This window comes from Schistocerca piceifrons, chromosome 2, assembly GCF_021461385.2.
Source record: "Schistocerca piceifrons isolate TAMUIC-IGC-003096 chromosome 2, iqSchPice1.1, whole genome shotgun sequence".
Taxonomy (NCBI): Eukaryota; Metazoa; Arthropoda; class Insecta; order Orthoptera; family Acrididae; genus Schistocerca; species Schistocerca piceifrons.
Genome location: NC_060139.1, coordinates 1,099,720,504 through 1,099,737,901, shown reverse-complemented (window position 1 = coordinate 1,099,737,901; position 17,398 = coordinate 1,099,720,504). Strand labels below are relative to the sequence as shown.

Below are 17,398 nucleotides of genomic sequence, written 5' to 3'. Positions count from 1 at the left end.
TGGTGCTGCATTTGCTCATCTAAAACAGAATTCAATATAAGGGATCAACACTTTGTTCAACTACAGCTTATCTCTGTGTGCTGGAGACATACAGTGCAGTAGTGAGGCAATAACTTTTTTATTTTCTAAAGCTCAAACACCAATCAACTGAAAAACATAAGTAAATACAAAGAATACTAATAAACATCAAAGAGTGAGGCAGATTGTCCATGTTCGCTCATCACCACAGAATAATGCTGCATTTCAGATGTTCTTCAGGTGGCTCCCACACAGTTGATCAATCTTTCTGGCTGAGACCAGCTGCGAATGAAAACAGTATCACACAAACAAATTCCCACTAATACCCAAGTCACTGACACCCACTCATCAAATAACTAATTTAAAACAAAATATGATTCCTTTCAATGCAACATAATATAAAAAACAGAAAAACTTGTACTACCAGCTCATATGGAGTTGTTGTTTCAGATGCTATCTATGCTACAATATTTAGAAGTTGATGGCTGCACCTTATTGCTGTCAACGCTCACTGTATGTTTGAGGTGGTGGTGTATTATCATTTCAAAAACCCAGATGGAACTGTGCAGCTGTCAGCTGTGACTCAGTAGTCAGCAGTGAATCCTCAGTATGCTTCAGTATAATTGAAAAATTCATAGTCATTTAAAACGAAAGTTGAAGATTTACTTTTGCTTTGTGACCTGTAAAAGTCACCTAAACAATGATACTGATACAAATTCAAATACAAGTACAAATGTTTTATTCCACCGTTGAGCATATTTACATGCAATTGGTGTCATCAGTGTTAACACAATAATAATAACAATAATAAATAATAATAATAATAATATAAACTTCGACATGACAAATGTTATTAACTACAATATAATAATCTACAAGATAAATGAACTACAAAGTTCAGTGAACAACAAATAAATAATCAAACAGATAATTAACAATTAGTAAATGAAACAGTAATAAAATAGTTGCACAGTGTGACATATGTATAGTTTGCAGTTAACGTATAGTTCATTCTCATAAGGAAAATTGGCCCAACTCTTGAGCAGGGTAAATTACTTTACTTTTGATCAACCATGAAAGACTGGTTTCAAATTTATTTACTGGCACTGTGTAGGCATTTTCAGGTAATTTGTTGAAGTAGACAGGACAAAGATACTTGTAGCTCCCAGAATGAGATTTTCACTCTGCAGCGGAGTGTGCGCTGATATGAAACTTCCTGGCAGATTTAAACTGTGTGCCGGACCGAGACTTGACCTCGGGAAGGTAGGAGATGAGGTACTGATGGAAGTAAAGCTGTGAGAATGGGGCATGAGTCGTGCTTGGGTAGCTCAGTTGGTAGAGCACTTGCCCGCAAAAGGCAAAGGTCCCGAGTTCAAGTCTCGGTCCGGCATACAGTTTTAATCTGCCAGGAAGTTTCATATCAGCGCACAATCCACTGCAGAGTGAAAATCTCATTCTGGAAACATCCCCCAGGCTGTGGCTAAACCACATCTCTGCAATATCCTTTCTTTCAGGAGTGCTAGTCCTGCACGTTTCGCAGGAGAGCTTCTGTAAAGTTTGGAAGGTAGGAGACGAGGTACTGGCAGAAGTAAAGCTGTGCGGATGGGGCATGGGTCATGCTTTGGTAGCTCAGTTGGTAGAGCACTTGCCCGTGAAAGGAAAAGGTCCCAAGTTTGAGTCTCAGTCCGGCACACAGTTTTAATCTGCCAGGAAGTTTCATACTTGTAGCTGTTATGTGTCTTTGCAAGCCTAGCATATGGCATATTAATTGTATGTCCACTTCTTATGTTATGGTCATGAACTGTTCTCCTTAAGTCAAATTTACTCAGATTCTCTTTAACAAAGGCAAGGTACTTATAAATATACAGCCCAAGCACTGTCATTATATTTAGTTTCTTAAAATAATCTTGACATGATTCATATGGGCTAAGTTCTGCTATCTACCTTATGGCTTTCTTTTGCCATTTAAACACTAATTTTGACCCTATGGAACTGCCCCATAACAGTATTCCATAACTCAGGTGCGATGGGAGAATGCAAAATATGCATATAACAGAGGTTCTTTACAGGCACTGCTCCTCAGCTTGTACAGTAGATATATGGCATGTGCCAATTTGCCAATTTGTATCCCGTCTGGAAAGCGGCGTGTGGGTAGGAGCAGGAAAAGGTGAAAATCTCTCGGTACTGCAGTGTGAATTAAAATCAGCTTTACTTTAGCAACAAGAGTAATACATAACTTTGCCCTGAGGTGCAAAGCTGAAGCAAAGTGCCCCTGCCGTCTGCTCTTGATCAAATGGGCTGAATCTACAGCGGTGCTCATAGAGCTGAACTGCACGTGCTAGAGGGCACTGTCAGCGTTGTCTGTAAGTGCTGACTTAACTGGCAGCTACGTCGTGGCATCCTAGGTATCGATACCACATCCCTTCCCCCTGAAACGACGCACCGTCATTGAGTATGGCTTCCGACGGCGGGTGGAGGGGCCCAGGGCGGCGCAGCTGAGGGGGCGGCCAGCGGAACTGCGGGGTCACACTGTTCACCTGCTACCCCTAACTGTGCGCGAGGGACAAGGAAAATGCCCCGTGGAAAACCTGCCCAGGCCACGTACCGCCACTGGGTAAGCTCGGATGAGGAGGCGGAGAAGTGACGTCCATGGGTGGCAGCGGCAGCGGCAGCTTGACGGCAGCCTCAGCGGCCATCGGTTGCTGTGGTGGTGAGAGGCACCCATCCAGTGGAGGTGACCGGTCTGGCAGCGGCAATGACGGCAGGTGCACCTGCGGCTAAGGCGCCATCAGTGGAGTGGTGGGCTGAGGCGGCGGAAACCACGAAGCCTCCAAGCCTCCAATTCTGCCCGGAAACAACCAGCGGCAGAAAAACGAGGACGGCACAAACTGATCACTCAACAAAGAAGATTTGAGCTTGTGGAAAGCAGCATCACATTCCAAAGACCAAACAAAGGGAACGTTCATACGACGAAGGCGATGCAAAGGTGCTGCAATCTGCGCTGCATTTGGTATAAACCGAATATAACATGTAATTTTTCCCAAGACAGACCGAAGTTCTTTAAAATTTCTGTGTGCTGGCAAGTCTCTGATCGCACTGAGGTATGACGGCAAGGGGTGGATACCCTGTCTGTTAATCATATGGCCTAAATACTGAATCTCAGTTTGAAAAAATTTGCACTTGTCTCTGTTACACTTTAGTCCTGCCTGCAAAAGTACAGTAAACAAGGCATGCAAATTCTGCAAGTGTTCGTCAGGGGTGCGACCTGATAGGACTGTATCGTCCAGATAGTTGGAACAACCAGGGACAGTGGCACACACCTGCTGCAAGTGAGACTGAAAAATAGTGGGAGCTGAAACACAAAGGAACGGAAGGAGGCGTAACTTGAACAATGCAAGGTGGGTGTTGATCACAAAATTGTGCTGCGACTGTTCGTCGAGCGGAATCTGAAAGTATGCATCCCGCAAGTCAATCATGGAAAGTAATTTTCCCCATCAAGCTTATCAAAAATGTCTTCAGGAAGTGATAAGGGAAACGTAGCTACCACTGTTTGGGGATTTACTGTAGACTTAATGTCAGCACAAATACGGAGACGACCATTTGGTTTCTTCACACACACTATAGGCAAAGCCCATGACGAACCAGAAAGAGGTTCAATGACATCACTGTCTTGCAAATGCTTAAGTTCAGCAGCTATGGCATCCTGCAATGTGTGTGGTACTGGGCATGTGCACTGGAAATTAGGCATGGCGTTGTCTTTAACTACAACATGCGCTGCAAAGTCTATGGCACAACCAAGTCCATCAGAAAAAGAGTTCAGAAAAACCATCGCATACTGCGGCAACACTGTCTGCTTGGTCACTAGTGGTGATGCAAAGCACATTGTCTTGAATTGCGAGGCCAAAAAGTTCAATTTCATCCATGCCAAAAATGTCCATAGCATCACTAGAGTGGAGCACATGGAAAGACACTGTACGGGTTGTTGTACCAAACATGGCTGGCTTGCAAACTACACACGCCGAGCACAGAGATTTCCTGTCCACTAAATGCAGTCAGCGTGGAATGCGAACGATGAAGCGGGGACAAAGCAAGCAAGTCATATGCTGATTTGTTCAGTAAAGAAACGGACACACCAGTGTCCAGTTGCTTGCAAACTGAACGTCCACAAATGTGCAAAGTCACAAAATGTTTCCTCGCATCGTGCTGAATGCGAGAGGCAGTATCTGGCAAAACTTCATGCACACAACAAGCTCTTGAAGCACGTGAAGCAGAAGGCTTTGAATAAATGGCATTAACGTCCATAGGCTGATGTAAATCATGATCATAGTGGTTGCCGTTGCGGTGCCACCCACGCGAATCAGGCGAACGGGAGATAAGTTGTGAATTAGAGTTTCTCTTACTACACACAGCTTGCACATGTCCCTTCTTATTACAAAAATAATACTGTTCTTGACAGGATGGGCAACTGTCCCGTGGGTGTGCACAAAAACAGTTCGGACATGATGTCAGTTTCTGAGAGGGTGCCTGGTTTGAACCATGTTTACATTCATGCAAGCGGTGCGATATGGCTGGCCGTGCTAGCAGGCGGGAGGGCACGTGTTGTGTCGCGCTAACAGTACACACACCCGGGGTCACGTCAAACATGGAAGTAGCCACGTCTAATGTGTCTTGTCTGTCTAGCAAGTCCACTACTTCCTCCAAAGACGGGTTTTTAAATCAGAGGGTTTGTCTGTGGATGCGGTGATCCACCACATTCTGTGCAATAGTGTCTCTAATCATTATATCCACATATGAGCGTCCACATGACTTAAAGTTACACTCACGTGTTAGTCCCTGAAGGTCCGCTAACCAAGATTTAATGGACTGACTAGTGCCACGCCAGAGACGGAAGAATTTGTAGCACACAGCTACCACATTTACACTATCATGGAAGTGGGAGTTGAAAGCATCAATCGCTTCGTCGTAAGTTTTAGTTTCTGGGCGGGTGGTGGGAAACAATTTCACGAGCGCACGATACAACACAACACCCGCGTTGGGAATGGAAAAAGCAAGCCGCTCTGTACCTGGTACGTTGTATGCTGCAAAGTGTGCCTTGAACTGGGCGATGTATTCTGGCCAGCATTCAACGTCAGGATTGAAGGCACGAAATGGCGGCGCCGTCGGCGATGGCGTCGGTACAGGCGGTGTCGTCCGAGGCGCCGAAGTAGCTGCAGTTTGTAGCGTGACCAGTCCATTTATGGCAGCAAGCAGCTGCGTCATTTGCTGAGCCTGAAAACGTACAAGATCAGACAGCGAAGCCTGTTCCTGTGGTGAAGCCATGCTTTACACAAATGAAAGTCTTGTACTGAAGCTAGCATGAAAAGAAAGCAGTACCGAGTGAAAAAGGAAATGACAGGGGAAACCTCATCGCCAACTTTTGTATCCCACCTGGAAGGCGGCATGTGGGTAGAAGCAGGAAAAGGTAAAAATCTCTCGGTACTGCAGTGTGAATTAAAATCACCTTTACTTTAGCAACAAGAGTAATACATAACTTTACCCTGAGGTGCAAAGCTGAAGCAAAGTGTCTCGGCTGTCTGCTCTTGATCAAATGGGCTGAATCTACAGTGGTGCTCGTGGAGCTGAACTGCACCTGCTAGAGGACGCTGTCATCGTTGTCTGTCGTAGTACCAACTTAATTGGCAGCTACATTGTGGCATCCTAGCTATCGATACCACATGTCACATATCTTCCCTGTGCGGGTATCCCAGCTGAAATTTTGATCTATATGAAATCCTAATAATTTTACTGTTTTGCTATCATGACTGGGAGCATTCAGACTGAATACGATAGCTTCAGTTCTACTATCATTCTTCTGCAGTACATTTGCTGCAAACCAAGTAGTGCACCTCTCCATTGCCACTGCCATACTGTGTTGTAGATTTTCAAGATTGGTATCACATGTGATGAATGTGGTGTCATCAGCATATAACACTGCATCACATGTTACAACTTTAGCTACATAATTTATTTAAATAACGAAAAGGAAAGGTCCAAGAACAGATCCTTGAGGTATGCCCTTTACAACTGGGAGTCATTCTGATATTTGATTATTTACCTTAACTAACTGTTTTCAATTGTCCAAGTACGACTGCATTAGGCATAGAGCATTCTCTCTCATTGCATAGTGGTAGAATTTTTTTATGAGAATATTGTGGGAGATCATATCAAAAGCGTTCCTGAGATTCAACAGTGTTGCACAGATAATATCTTTATTTTGAAAACAATTGTATATTTTTGCTACCATACTCTCAACTTCTTTGACTGTAGGAAGGCTGGATCTGAGGAGGTGAATATATCATTATGTTCAAAATATTGACTCATTGGTTTATGCATGCACTATTTTATTATTTTTGATATTATAAGTGATATTGGTTGATAGTTATTTGGTGATGCTGTATCTCCTTTCTTATGTACTAGTTTAACCACAGATATTTTTAAACATTCTGGCTCTAGAATTACTGAGCTTAGCTATTGATTCATTGCCCATCTTCTCAGTTACACAAGTCCAGTGAAAGCAGTCTGTCTGCTTACTGTTCATTTCTGGCAGCAGTGCCTCTGCCTTACCCACATTCTCCATTATGCTGTTATCTGATTGAGGACTGACAAAATGCACATTTAGAATATCAGGTGGAATTGATATCAGGTATACTTTATCATCACAGTTAGTTTTTGTTTTAATAATTTCCCATGCACCTTTGCATTTATTTACTGAGTTCAATATATGTGTATCATTTGCTTTGCACTTAGCTGCCTCGATTTCAGATCTGTAAATCTTTTTTACTTTCATCTACATTTCTTTTTTCAGCATTATTTTGCATGGACCTATCATGATAAGGGTAGCATTATGATTCTTATTCTGCTTAGAAGTGGGTTGTACCATCTTTTTACATTTTGTGGCTTGGTCTCACGATTTTGCTTTGATATTTTCTTGCAGCGTTTAGGACAACATGCTTCAACATTTTCAGTTAACAGTTCTAGAAATTTGTTGTAGATTCATTTGCACCCGCAGTGGTTATTATTTTATCCCATTTTATTAAATTCAATATACTTTAGCTTTGATTCATTAATTGGTCTTATAATTTTTCTACAGTCTCTCGAAGTTTCAGTTGCTTTACTGTTAAGAGTTTGTCTGAGCCATAGTCCCTCATGATCTGAAATGCCTAGCTTGATTGTGTTGAATTCTGTTTTGTTTAGATGAAAATTACAAATTATGTTATCTAGACATGCTTCCTGTCATTTATGCAACTGAAGTTAAGGGATCGTAATGTATGTAGCAAGTGATAAAACTTTCAATTCTTAAATCTAATGTCTATATTGATATCACCAAATATTAGTATTTTGAAATTTTTGTATTTGAGTACCAAGAGTATCTGTTTCTCCAGAAGTTTCACAAACAGGTCTTCATTGCGTTTTTTTTTTTTTTTTTTTTGGGGGGGGGGGGGTATACTTCAGCTATTATAATTTCCTGGTTTGGCAACATTATGGTTGCAGCTTCAAATTTTGCTTCTATGCACAGTCCTCTTACATCTATAACTTCGTAGATTAGGTTCACACTATTTTTAACATATACAGATACACCACCATGTTTAATACTTGTTCTACAGTAGCCAGTTGCCAATTCATATCCAAATGGCACACTTAAATTTAGTTTCCCATTGCTAAGCCAGTGTTCATTTATTGAAATCACAGTGGAGTTTAAGTTTTCCAGCCAATACTGAAGGTCATTAAGTTTGTTCTTAAGAGACTGCACATTAATATGTAAGAACTTTACACTTGTACTTATCTTACTGTGGTTTTCCTGTAGCCCTTCAGCAAAAAATTATTGAGATGGGATGGAACTGCTCCTTTCTTCTTCCACAGTATACAACCATTTGATGGGTTTTCCAATGTTGACTTCCTGCCAGTGTTGATGTCGCATTTTCCGTTATTGGTGTTGATTCTTTTCTTGTTGCCTGTGTTTCTGATGACAATGATTCTTGGGATGCTGGTGCCACTGGTGACTGTGGCTCTGCTGCTGTTGCCAGCGGTGGCTGTGGTTCTGCTGTTGACTGGTATGATGATGATGTTGCTTGTTCCAGTACTGCTGTTAATGGTGCATCTGCTTCTATTTTTCTTGGTTCAGTGTGGTCAATCTCATTGTTGGAATGTCGTGGTCCAGTTTTTCCATCTTCCCTGTTTTTTCATTCTATAGAAGATTTTTCTACTTCTGGCATGATGGTTACTGCTATGTTGTTTCCTATGACCATGGTCTGCTTTTTGGTAGTAATTGCATACTTTAATTCTTTACATAGTTTCTTTTTTCCTATTTTGTTTATATGCAATCCTTGCCATGTGAAATCTTGTATTCCTAGAAATCTGTTTAAATCAAGTACTGTGACATGATTGTACTGTTCACAGGTTTTTACAGTGTACTTGCTCAGCTGACATATGACATAATTTGTCTGTACCCTGTCTTGCTGGTACACAATATCACCCTTGTGTGTAACATATTCCTGATTAACTCTTATACAGCATTTCTGAAATTACAGGTCATCTTCCAGTTTCTGCTGTCATTTGATCCAGCACACACTATTAGAGTCCTCTTTTCCTGGGTGTTTGATTCTGCTATGAATGTCTCTAGTAACTTCCTTAAATAATGCACCTGGTTTAACAAAGGATGTCACAGAGAGCATTTCTTGTGATAATTCATTTAACAGACTTGCACAGTTTCTGCCATTTTTATCAGTCAACATAAGAACTTTAGGTTCTGGCATAGCTGTATTACATTGATTTCTGGTTCGTTTCTCTGCTAATTGCATTTTTGTTTGTGCAGTATTTACTTTTACTGGGATGTGCGATGTAACACAATTATCAGAACATTCAGCAATGTTGCTGTTTTGTTTTTTCACTAAAAAATTAGCGTCATATGAAAGGTGTACCTTGTTTTCCAGGTGTGACTCATTAACTACTCCTCTTATACCTCATGTTTCTAATTTGCTTTGTAGCACTTTATACTGAACAGTGTCAAGTCTCAGACAGGTTTAAAAATATGCCTGTAATGCAGTCTTCCCTGTTGAGTTGTTTAGTACCAGTATTATATACTCTTTTATGGCTGATACTGTATTATTGTTACCACAGAAGCTGGAGTGTGCTCAATTAACCTTTAACTAACGTGGTGCATTCTATTTGACTGCGCGCTTTCATCAACAGTTGCGATTTAGCCAGTTCCCTATCCATTATTGTGGCTGTCGGTTCAGTAGCTGCGAGTTTTTTGTGAGTGGACCGGCAACGCATGTGGTGTTATTCCAGAGCTTCTATAATGTGACTAACATCCTTTTGAATATCACTCGTGGTCATTTTCACTGCACTACGTTGTTTGTGTAATTTTTTCTGCAATTACGTTCCTTACATATTCTTGATATTTTTCATTTCACAGCTTTTGGAATATGGAGGAACCTAGTAATTCTACAGGTAAAGGATCTGATCCAAGTAGCAGACAATGTGTGAACACTTCAGGCTGAAGCTTTGAGGACACTGTGAGCAGATGGTTGGAGGAATGAGACGATAGTGACTATGATGATAATCCTGAAGAAACTGAACCCATTGTGAGTGAGCATGACACTTTGTCAGAACAAAGTGTGACAGAAAATTACACTGATGTAAGCAGTGATCCATGTGATGAGCAACAGAGAAGCAATTACTTCTATGGCAAGAATCAGTACATATACGCTAAAGAACCTCCCATCCGAGCTGTTTCAACTCCTCACCATAACTTCATCATGAAATTTCCATCTTCCACGTTGACTACAACAGGAGATTCAAAAGACCCATTCTCATTATAGCACATATATTTTGATGAAGTGGTTCTCGATCACATTCTACTATGGGCAAATGCTAAAATAGATTGTGTCAGGCAGAAGTACTCTGACAAAAGCAAAGCTGAACATCAGATTTTGGATTTGGATGAACTTTTGGCTTTTTTAGGACTTCTTATGTATTCTTCTGTCTTTAAATCCAACCACGAAAATGTAAATTATATATTTGCAACTAATGGTTCGTTGGGAAATTTTCAAATGTGTCATGTCTAGGAACTGTTTTTCTTGAACTGCTTATGGTTTGATGACTTTCAAAATAAAAAAGAGAGTCTCAAAGTTGACAAAATGGCAGCAGTCTCTTTTCTCTTTAGAAAAATTGTGGAAAATTTCCAAAAATATTTCAGTTTAGGCGCATGTGCTACTGTAGATGAGCAACTAGTTTCCTTCTGTGGTAAAGCCTCATTTGTGGTCTACATGCCAAAGAAGCCTGGTAAATATGGTTTAAAAATAATGTCCTTGTGTGATGCAAGGACCAGTTTCTTTTATAATGGGTATATGTACATTGGAAAAGGCTCTGATGGCAATACTCTGCCTGACAATGATAAGAAACTAATGATACCAACACAGTCTCTGTTGAGATTGTGTAAATCAATCCATGGTAGTAATCGCAACATTACTGCTTAAAATTGGTTTATCTCAATACAGGCTGTAGAAGAGTTAAGGAAAATCAGATGCACTTTTGTTGTAACTCTAAAAAAGAATAATAGAGATATTCCACAAGCCTCCCAACCAAATAAGCATATGCCTGTTGGTTCATCTTCGTACGGTTTCACACAATGACCACTCTGTTGTCGCATGTGCCAAAGACAAACAAAGCGGTTCTTCATCACTTAAAACTTCCGGGCAGATAGGCGCTGGTCAAAGTATAAAACTAGTTCGACCACGGCCTATCAGCCCGGAAGTTTTAAGTGAAGACAATACCGGCCGTGAAAGCTTACATTGTATGATCAAAGCGGTTCTTCTTATCTCTTCCATGTATCATAGCTCTGCTGATGATTTGGCATCTCAGAAACCAGAAATAATATCACACTGCGATGCCATAAAGGATGTGTGGATTAACTGGATGAAAAGTGCTCCGTTTACTCCTGCAGTCGAAGAACTCGATGTTGGCCAATGTGTTTATTCTACCATTTATTGGACATCAGCACAGTAAATGCATATGTTCTTTGGAAGAGTGGATCAGATAAATCTCCTGTCAACAGGGATATCTTCCTGAAAGAACTGGCCCATAGTCTTGTGCTGAAACATATGTAAAAGCAAGCTCAAAACCCACGACTTCTGCAGGAGTTACAACTAATGACCCGCCAGATTTTAGGCCCTGATGCTCCAACAGAAGAAGCAGTGGAAGCAGAATTAGGTCCTAGGAATAGAAAAATGTGGAGAATCTGCCCAGCCAGCAAGAAAAGGAAGACATCGCATGTTCGCTACATCTGCAAGAGACCAATATGCATGTAGTGCTGTTCCCAGGTCTGCAAGCGCTGTTGTGAAAAATTGTGATTTGGAGGTTTCAGATTTTTCATGAGGTATTTTTTCAAATTAAGAACTTTACATTTTTTTGTTTCATTAGTTCTTCAAGAAGAAATGCAAAATCTATCAAAGCATTAATTTCGTTATTAGCTTATGAAAAACAGATAAATGTATTAGTTTATGAGATGTGTAGTAAACATATCTGAATGCATTTATCAATAATTATTTAATGTTAATGTTTTGTATTTTCATGTTTATTTACATTGTATTAAAGACTCTGTCATATGCAAAACAGAGAATTTCAAAGGGATTCAAAATGTTAACGTTACACCCACCTATAATTAAGAGGTTATATTGACCCTACCAGAGTGTTAGTGACCCATGTTTGTCACTACGTTAGTTAAAGGTTAAGAATGCATTCATTCAGGTAACAAATTAATCTGTCTTTCCTAATTGATTCATTTATATTTGATAATGTTCAGAGTAGTGAAACTGACCTCTATTTTTCAATATTTTCCATGTTACCTTTCTTTAATAGAGGCATAATTGATGTGTGCTTTAGATACTCTTGTAAAACACATGAACTGGGACACTCATTTTCAATGTTTGTTAATCGAGGAATTTAAATATGGTGACCAGTGCAAAGGTATGTCATGCATCGCCTCGGAAAAATGTAAGTATATCAAGTAAAAAGAAATCATGTGCAAATTGCAAGGAGGAAATATCGAAACTACATGAACGTGTATCCAGTCTACATTTCATTATCAGTACCGGTACTCAAAACATAGAAATTACTAATGTTCAAACACCAAAATGTGAACCACTGACAAAGAAAAGTGCGCCAAAAATTCCCTCATAAACACCGCCCTTTTCTGATGAGTGATCAAGAACAAAGTTAAAAAAGTATTGCAAGAAGAAAACAGTGTTATGAAGATTAAAATCCAGAAGCACTAATATCTCATTGTGAACCAGATACTGTGAGAAATCCTTATCATATTTCATGTGAAAACTGTTAGGTCTCAAACGACTGCTACAAAAGGAGTGCTTATTTTAAGTGACAGTCATGTCAGAAACTGTGGGAGTATACTACAAGGCAAATTAGGTAAAAAATTCAGTGTGCAATGTATTACAAAACCTGGTGCACCAATTAAGGAAGTTGTGAAATATGCGGATAAATTAACTGATAACTTCTCCGCTAATGATACATTAATCATTATTAGTGGCACAAATGACACTGAAAAACCTCTGGATGAATTTCCGAAGAATATGATAGATTCTTTGGAACATGTACTTAAAATCATGCACAAAATGAGTGTAATAATTCATCCAATACCACTTAGGCATGATGCACAAGTTCTAAATGAAGAAATCAGATCTGTAAATCACATTATGTTAGGAAAAATCAAAACCGGGCCACAGGTGTATAGTAAGATGAGGTTATCTGTGAATTTTGAGATTGAACACCTGAAGAGAAATGAATCTAAACAAAATGGGTGTGTCTGTATATGTGTGGATGAATATGTGTGTGTGTGCGAGTGTATACCCGTCCTTTTTTCCCCCTAAGGTAAGTCTTTCCGCTCCCGGGATTGGAATGACTCCTTACCCTCTCCCTTAAAACCCACATCCTTTTGTCTTTCCCTCTCCTTCCCTCTTTCCTGATGAGGCAACAGTTTGTTGTGAAAGCTTGAATTTTGTGTGTATGTTTGTGTTCGTTTGTGTGTCTGTCGACCTGCCCCCACTTTCATTTGGTAAGTCACATCATCTTTGTTTTTAGATATATTTTTCCTACGTGGAATGTTTCCCTCTATTATAACCAAAATGGGAAAGATTTGCATTTGTAATTGGTTTGGTTCTTTCATAAACATGGCAAAAACTGAAAAACCAAATATGGGAAGAGTGGGAACAGTGAGACAGTGGGAGCAGGGAGACATTAGTTTTATCTCTGGAATTTTGGTTTCAGTTGTTGGTACCTACGGTAAAAGTGTTAACCATTATTATTTAGTCTATGGATTTCCATGTTTTGTATTTGACATCACTGTTGTGGTTTCATTGTTAATAAATTTGTGCTCAGAGGTAAGAAAAGTATCTTTTTACTAAATTTATGTAGCTGGTTTCTAAGTAGATCATTGGTATTTTCAAATCATTTCACTAGTCACTCAAAACTATGGTTTTTCCAAGACATGTGAATCCCATTCATTGAAATGTTGCTTTAAGCTGAATGTGTTTGGAGCCATTTTGAAAAAAGTTTGCAACTAGGAACAGTGCTTGTTCATAGTGTATGACAATGTGTGCTTGCTGTGTAAAACAGTGATTTCTGTAGATTTTAGTGTGCAAACTTTTCTTTTAGGTTATAAAATGCCTAGGAGAAAGAGGACTGACAAGGAAATATGAAGGTTTTCAGAATCTTCAATGACAGAACCTGTCATGCTGGTGATCAAAAATAAAATGAAGATCAGGAGTGCATCTAAGCTGAAAGGCTTATCCTTTCAAACAATTAGTCAATATGCTAAGAAATATTGTGAGGATAACATTTCAAACATGTGTCCCAACTATTCAGTGAACCGCATTTTTCCACCAGAGTTGAAGCTTAGTTTGTGTGAATATCTAGTTTCTCTTCAAACCCCGAAAGGATGCAGCTCATCGAGAGCTAAAGGCTTTAATAAATTTAATGTGTAAAATTTCTTTGATAAAGTGGAAGAAGTAATCAAATGTCATTCAAATTTTGCTGATGGAAGACGTATTTTCAGTCTTGATGAAACTGGAACAACAACAGTGCAGAAGTCACAGAAGATTTTGCCCTTAAAGGGTATGAAGCAAGTTAACAAGGCAACCAGTGCCGAACATGGAACACTGGTTACGACATATTGTGTTATAAATGCTCTTGGTAACAGCCTACCCCCTGTCATGATATTACCACATGTGAATTTTAAAGATCATATGATATTAGGAGCATGTGCTGGCACATTAGGTCTTGCCATTAAAGGAGGCCTGATGAGCTCAGAATGTTTTGTGAGGGTCATTCATCATTTCATCGTCCGCTCCCAGTAACTGAATGGTCAGCATGACGGATTGTCATTCCTCTGGGCCCAGGTTCGATTCCCAGCTGGGTCGGGGAATTTTTTCCATGCAGGGACTGGATGTTGTGCTGTCCTCATTATCATCCTAACATCCTCACCAACTGCAGGTCACTGAAGTGGTGACCAGAACCCAGTGAACGGTCTGCCTGACAGGGGGCCCTAGCCATACAATTAAATAAATCACTTCATCAAGTTCTCTGCCAGCTCAAAAGCAAATCCATCTTTGTTACTGGTGGATAATCATGAGAGCCACCTCTCAATAGAGGCAGTAGATCTGTTCAAAGAGAATGGGATAACAATTCTGACAATTCCATTTCATTGCACCAATAAACTGTAGCCTCTTGATGTCATGTCATGAAACCTTTCCATACATTTTATGATGCTGCTGTAGATACATGGATGATGTCTCATCCAGGTGAAACATTTTCAATTTACAATGTAGCTCACTGTTTGGGGATAGCACATCCCCTAGGAATGACTCCTATCAATATCATCACTGGATTTAAGAAGACAGGAATATTTCCTTTAGATCACCATGTGTTCTATGAGGATGATTTTCTTCCATCCTCTGTTACTGACAGACCTTTAAATGAAAGCCTGGAAACACAAATATCACCTGAAAAAGACCTTAAAACTGAAACTGAAGTGGGACACCGATCACATGATGAAATTGAAGCACAGTCTGTAGCATCCACCTCTTCACAATCACATGTAAAATCTGCAACAACATCTTATCTCTCTGCAAAAGACATACGAGGTTTCCCAAAGGCAAAACCAAGAAAAAATTGCAGTCGCCGACAGCCTAAAGGAAGAACAATGCGACCAACGCACCAGAAAGAAACGAACTACAAATGAAAAGGAAACGAAAAGACATTAAGGGACCTAAAGCAAAGCAGCTTTATTCCTAGTTGATGAAACTGATACTGATGAAAGTGAATTAATTTTGCAAGATTCTTCAGATGATGAGACCTCTGATCAGACACAACTGATTCCAGCACTCACCCAAAGTGGGTGACTTCGTTTTATGAGAGTTTGAGGTGAAAAAGAAAATATATTATGTAGGAAAAATTCTTTCAATTATAGGAGAGTCATCTGAATGTGAAGTTACATTTGTTAGGAAAAGTTTGAAACTAGAGAACAAATTTGTGATGCCTGTAGTTTCAGATATTTCGTTCATTGACACAAAATGCAGAAAAATGTTATCGCCTAACTCTACTACAACACATAGCAAGACAAAAAGACAACAGTCTGCTTTCATTTAAGATCAACTTTGCTTATTATGATGTTTGTTAGAATTTGAGGCACTGTCTCACTGTACCCTTCATTAAAAATTCATGAGTACAGTGAGACACATTCATTATTAATTTTTTAAAAGGAAACACAATACATTAAAACATTATTATACCACTTTGAACATACTTAAGCACAGTATATGTAGTTACCATAAGATATTAAACCAATAAAGATTGTTTTAAAGTGTAATTTGGATTTAAATTTTTGTGTCTCACTGTTCCTACTCTTCCCTTACTAGTACAGGCAAATAGCATATGCAAACGGACAATCAGATAAAAAGTGCCAGTCTCAAAGTGAAAGTGCTGCACATGAGAAAACAGGTATGGACCAGTATATAACAAAAAATAAGCTCAAAGATAGCCACAACAGCACACTTACTAGGTTAAATTTTAAGCCATCAAATGCAGCAACAAGACAGACACTAATTGAAATAGTGAAAGAAATGATTTACTCCTTGTACCTAATTTTAAATTACTCCATCAAAATGTTCAATCACTCTAAAATAAACTAAATGAAATAGAAATAATGTTATATGAACAAATGAAATTTTTGTGCCATGCTTTACAGAACACTGGCTAAAACAAGATATGTTAGAGCAAACATACATTCCTCAGTTCAAACTTGCAAACATGTTTTGTAGGAAAATATGGAGTCATGTATATATGTGTATATGTTAGAGAAAATACTGAATTCAAAAGTGTAACTAAACACCATAAAATGTCCTGTGAAAGAGATATAGACCTCTTTACAGCTGACCTACCAAGGCAAAATACAGTTATTGTATGTGTATACCAGTCACCAGACGGAGAAAAAAAAGTGTTTTACAATCACATGGAGGAAATCATTCACTCTCCCAAGAAAAATGTACTTATATGTGTTGACTTTAATATGTTGTTGTTGTTGTGGTCTTCAGTCCTGAGACTGGTTTGATGCAGCTCTCCATGCTACTCTATCCTGTGCAGGCTTCTTCATCTCCCAATACATACTGCAGTCTACAACCTTCTGAATCTGCTTAGTGTATTCATCTCTTGGTCTCCCTCTACGATTTTTACCCTCCATGTTGCCCTCCTGTGCTAAATTGGTGATCCCTTGATGCCTCAGAACATGTCCTACCAACTGATCCCTTCTTCTTGTCAAGTTGTGCCACAAACTCCTCTTCTCCCCAATCCTATTCAATACTTCCTCATTAGTTATGTGATTTACCCATCTAATACTCAGCTTTCTTTTGTAGCACCACATTTCAAAAGCTTCTATTCTCTTCTTGTCCCAACTATTTATCGTCCATGTTTCACTTCCATACAAATACTATCAGAAATGACTTCCTGACACTTAAATCAATACTCGATGTTAACAAATTTCTCTTCTTCAGAAACGTTGTCCTTGCCATTGGCAGTCTACATTTTATATCCTCTCTACTTCGACCATCATCAGTTACTTTGCTCCCCAAATAGCAAAACCCCTTTACTATTTTAAGTGTCTCATTTCTTAATCTAATTCCCTCAGCATCGCCTGACTTAATTCGACTACATTCCATTATCCTTGTTTTGCTTTTGTTGATGTTCATCTTATATCCTCCTTTCAAGACACTGTCCATTCCATTCAACTGCTCTTCCAAGTCCTTTGCTGTCTCTGACAGAACTACAATGTCAT

At 39.4% G+C, this 17,398-nt stretch overlaps 1 protein-coding gene and 1 non-coding gene across 2 annotated transcripts in view; both read left to right on the top strand.

Moving 5' to 3' along the window:
- The first annotated feature begins 1,334 nt into the window (after positions 1–1,334).
- Trnal-caa lies at positions 1,335–1,409 on the top strand. The gene has a single exon. It is a non-coding gene; the product is annotated as a tRNA-Leu (tRNA).
- A 10,596-nt stretch (positions 1,410–12,005) lies between these two features.
- LOC124776159 overlaps positions 12,006–17,398 on the top strand; it is a 230,546-nt gene continuing 225,153 nt past the window's right edge. Inside the window, exon 1 of the mRNA XM_047250999.1 lies at positions 12,006–12,051. Within this exon, the coding sequence (XP_047106955.1) occupies positions 12,007–12,051 (45 nt within the window). The 5' untranslated portion in view covers position 12,006. The remainder of the gene's footprint in view (positions 12,052–17,398) is intronic.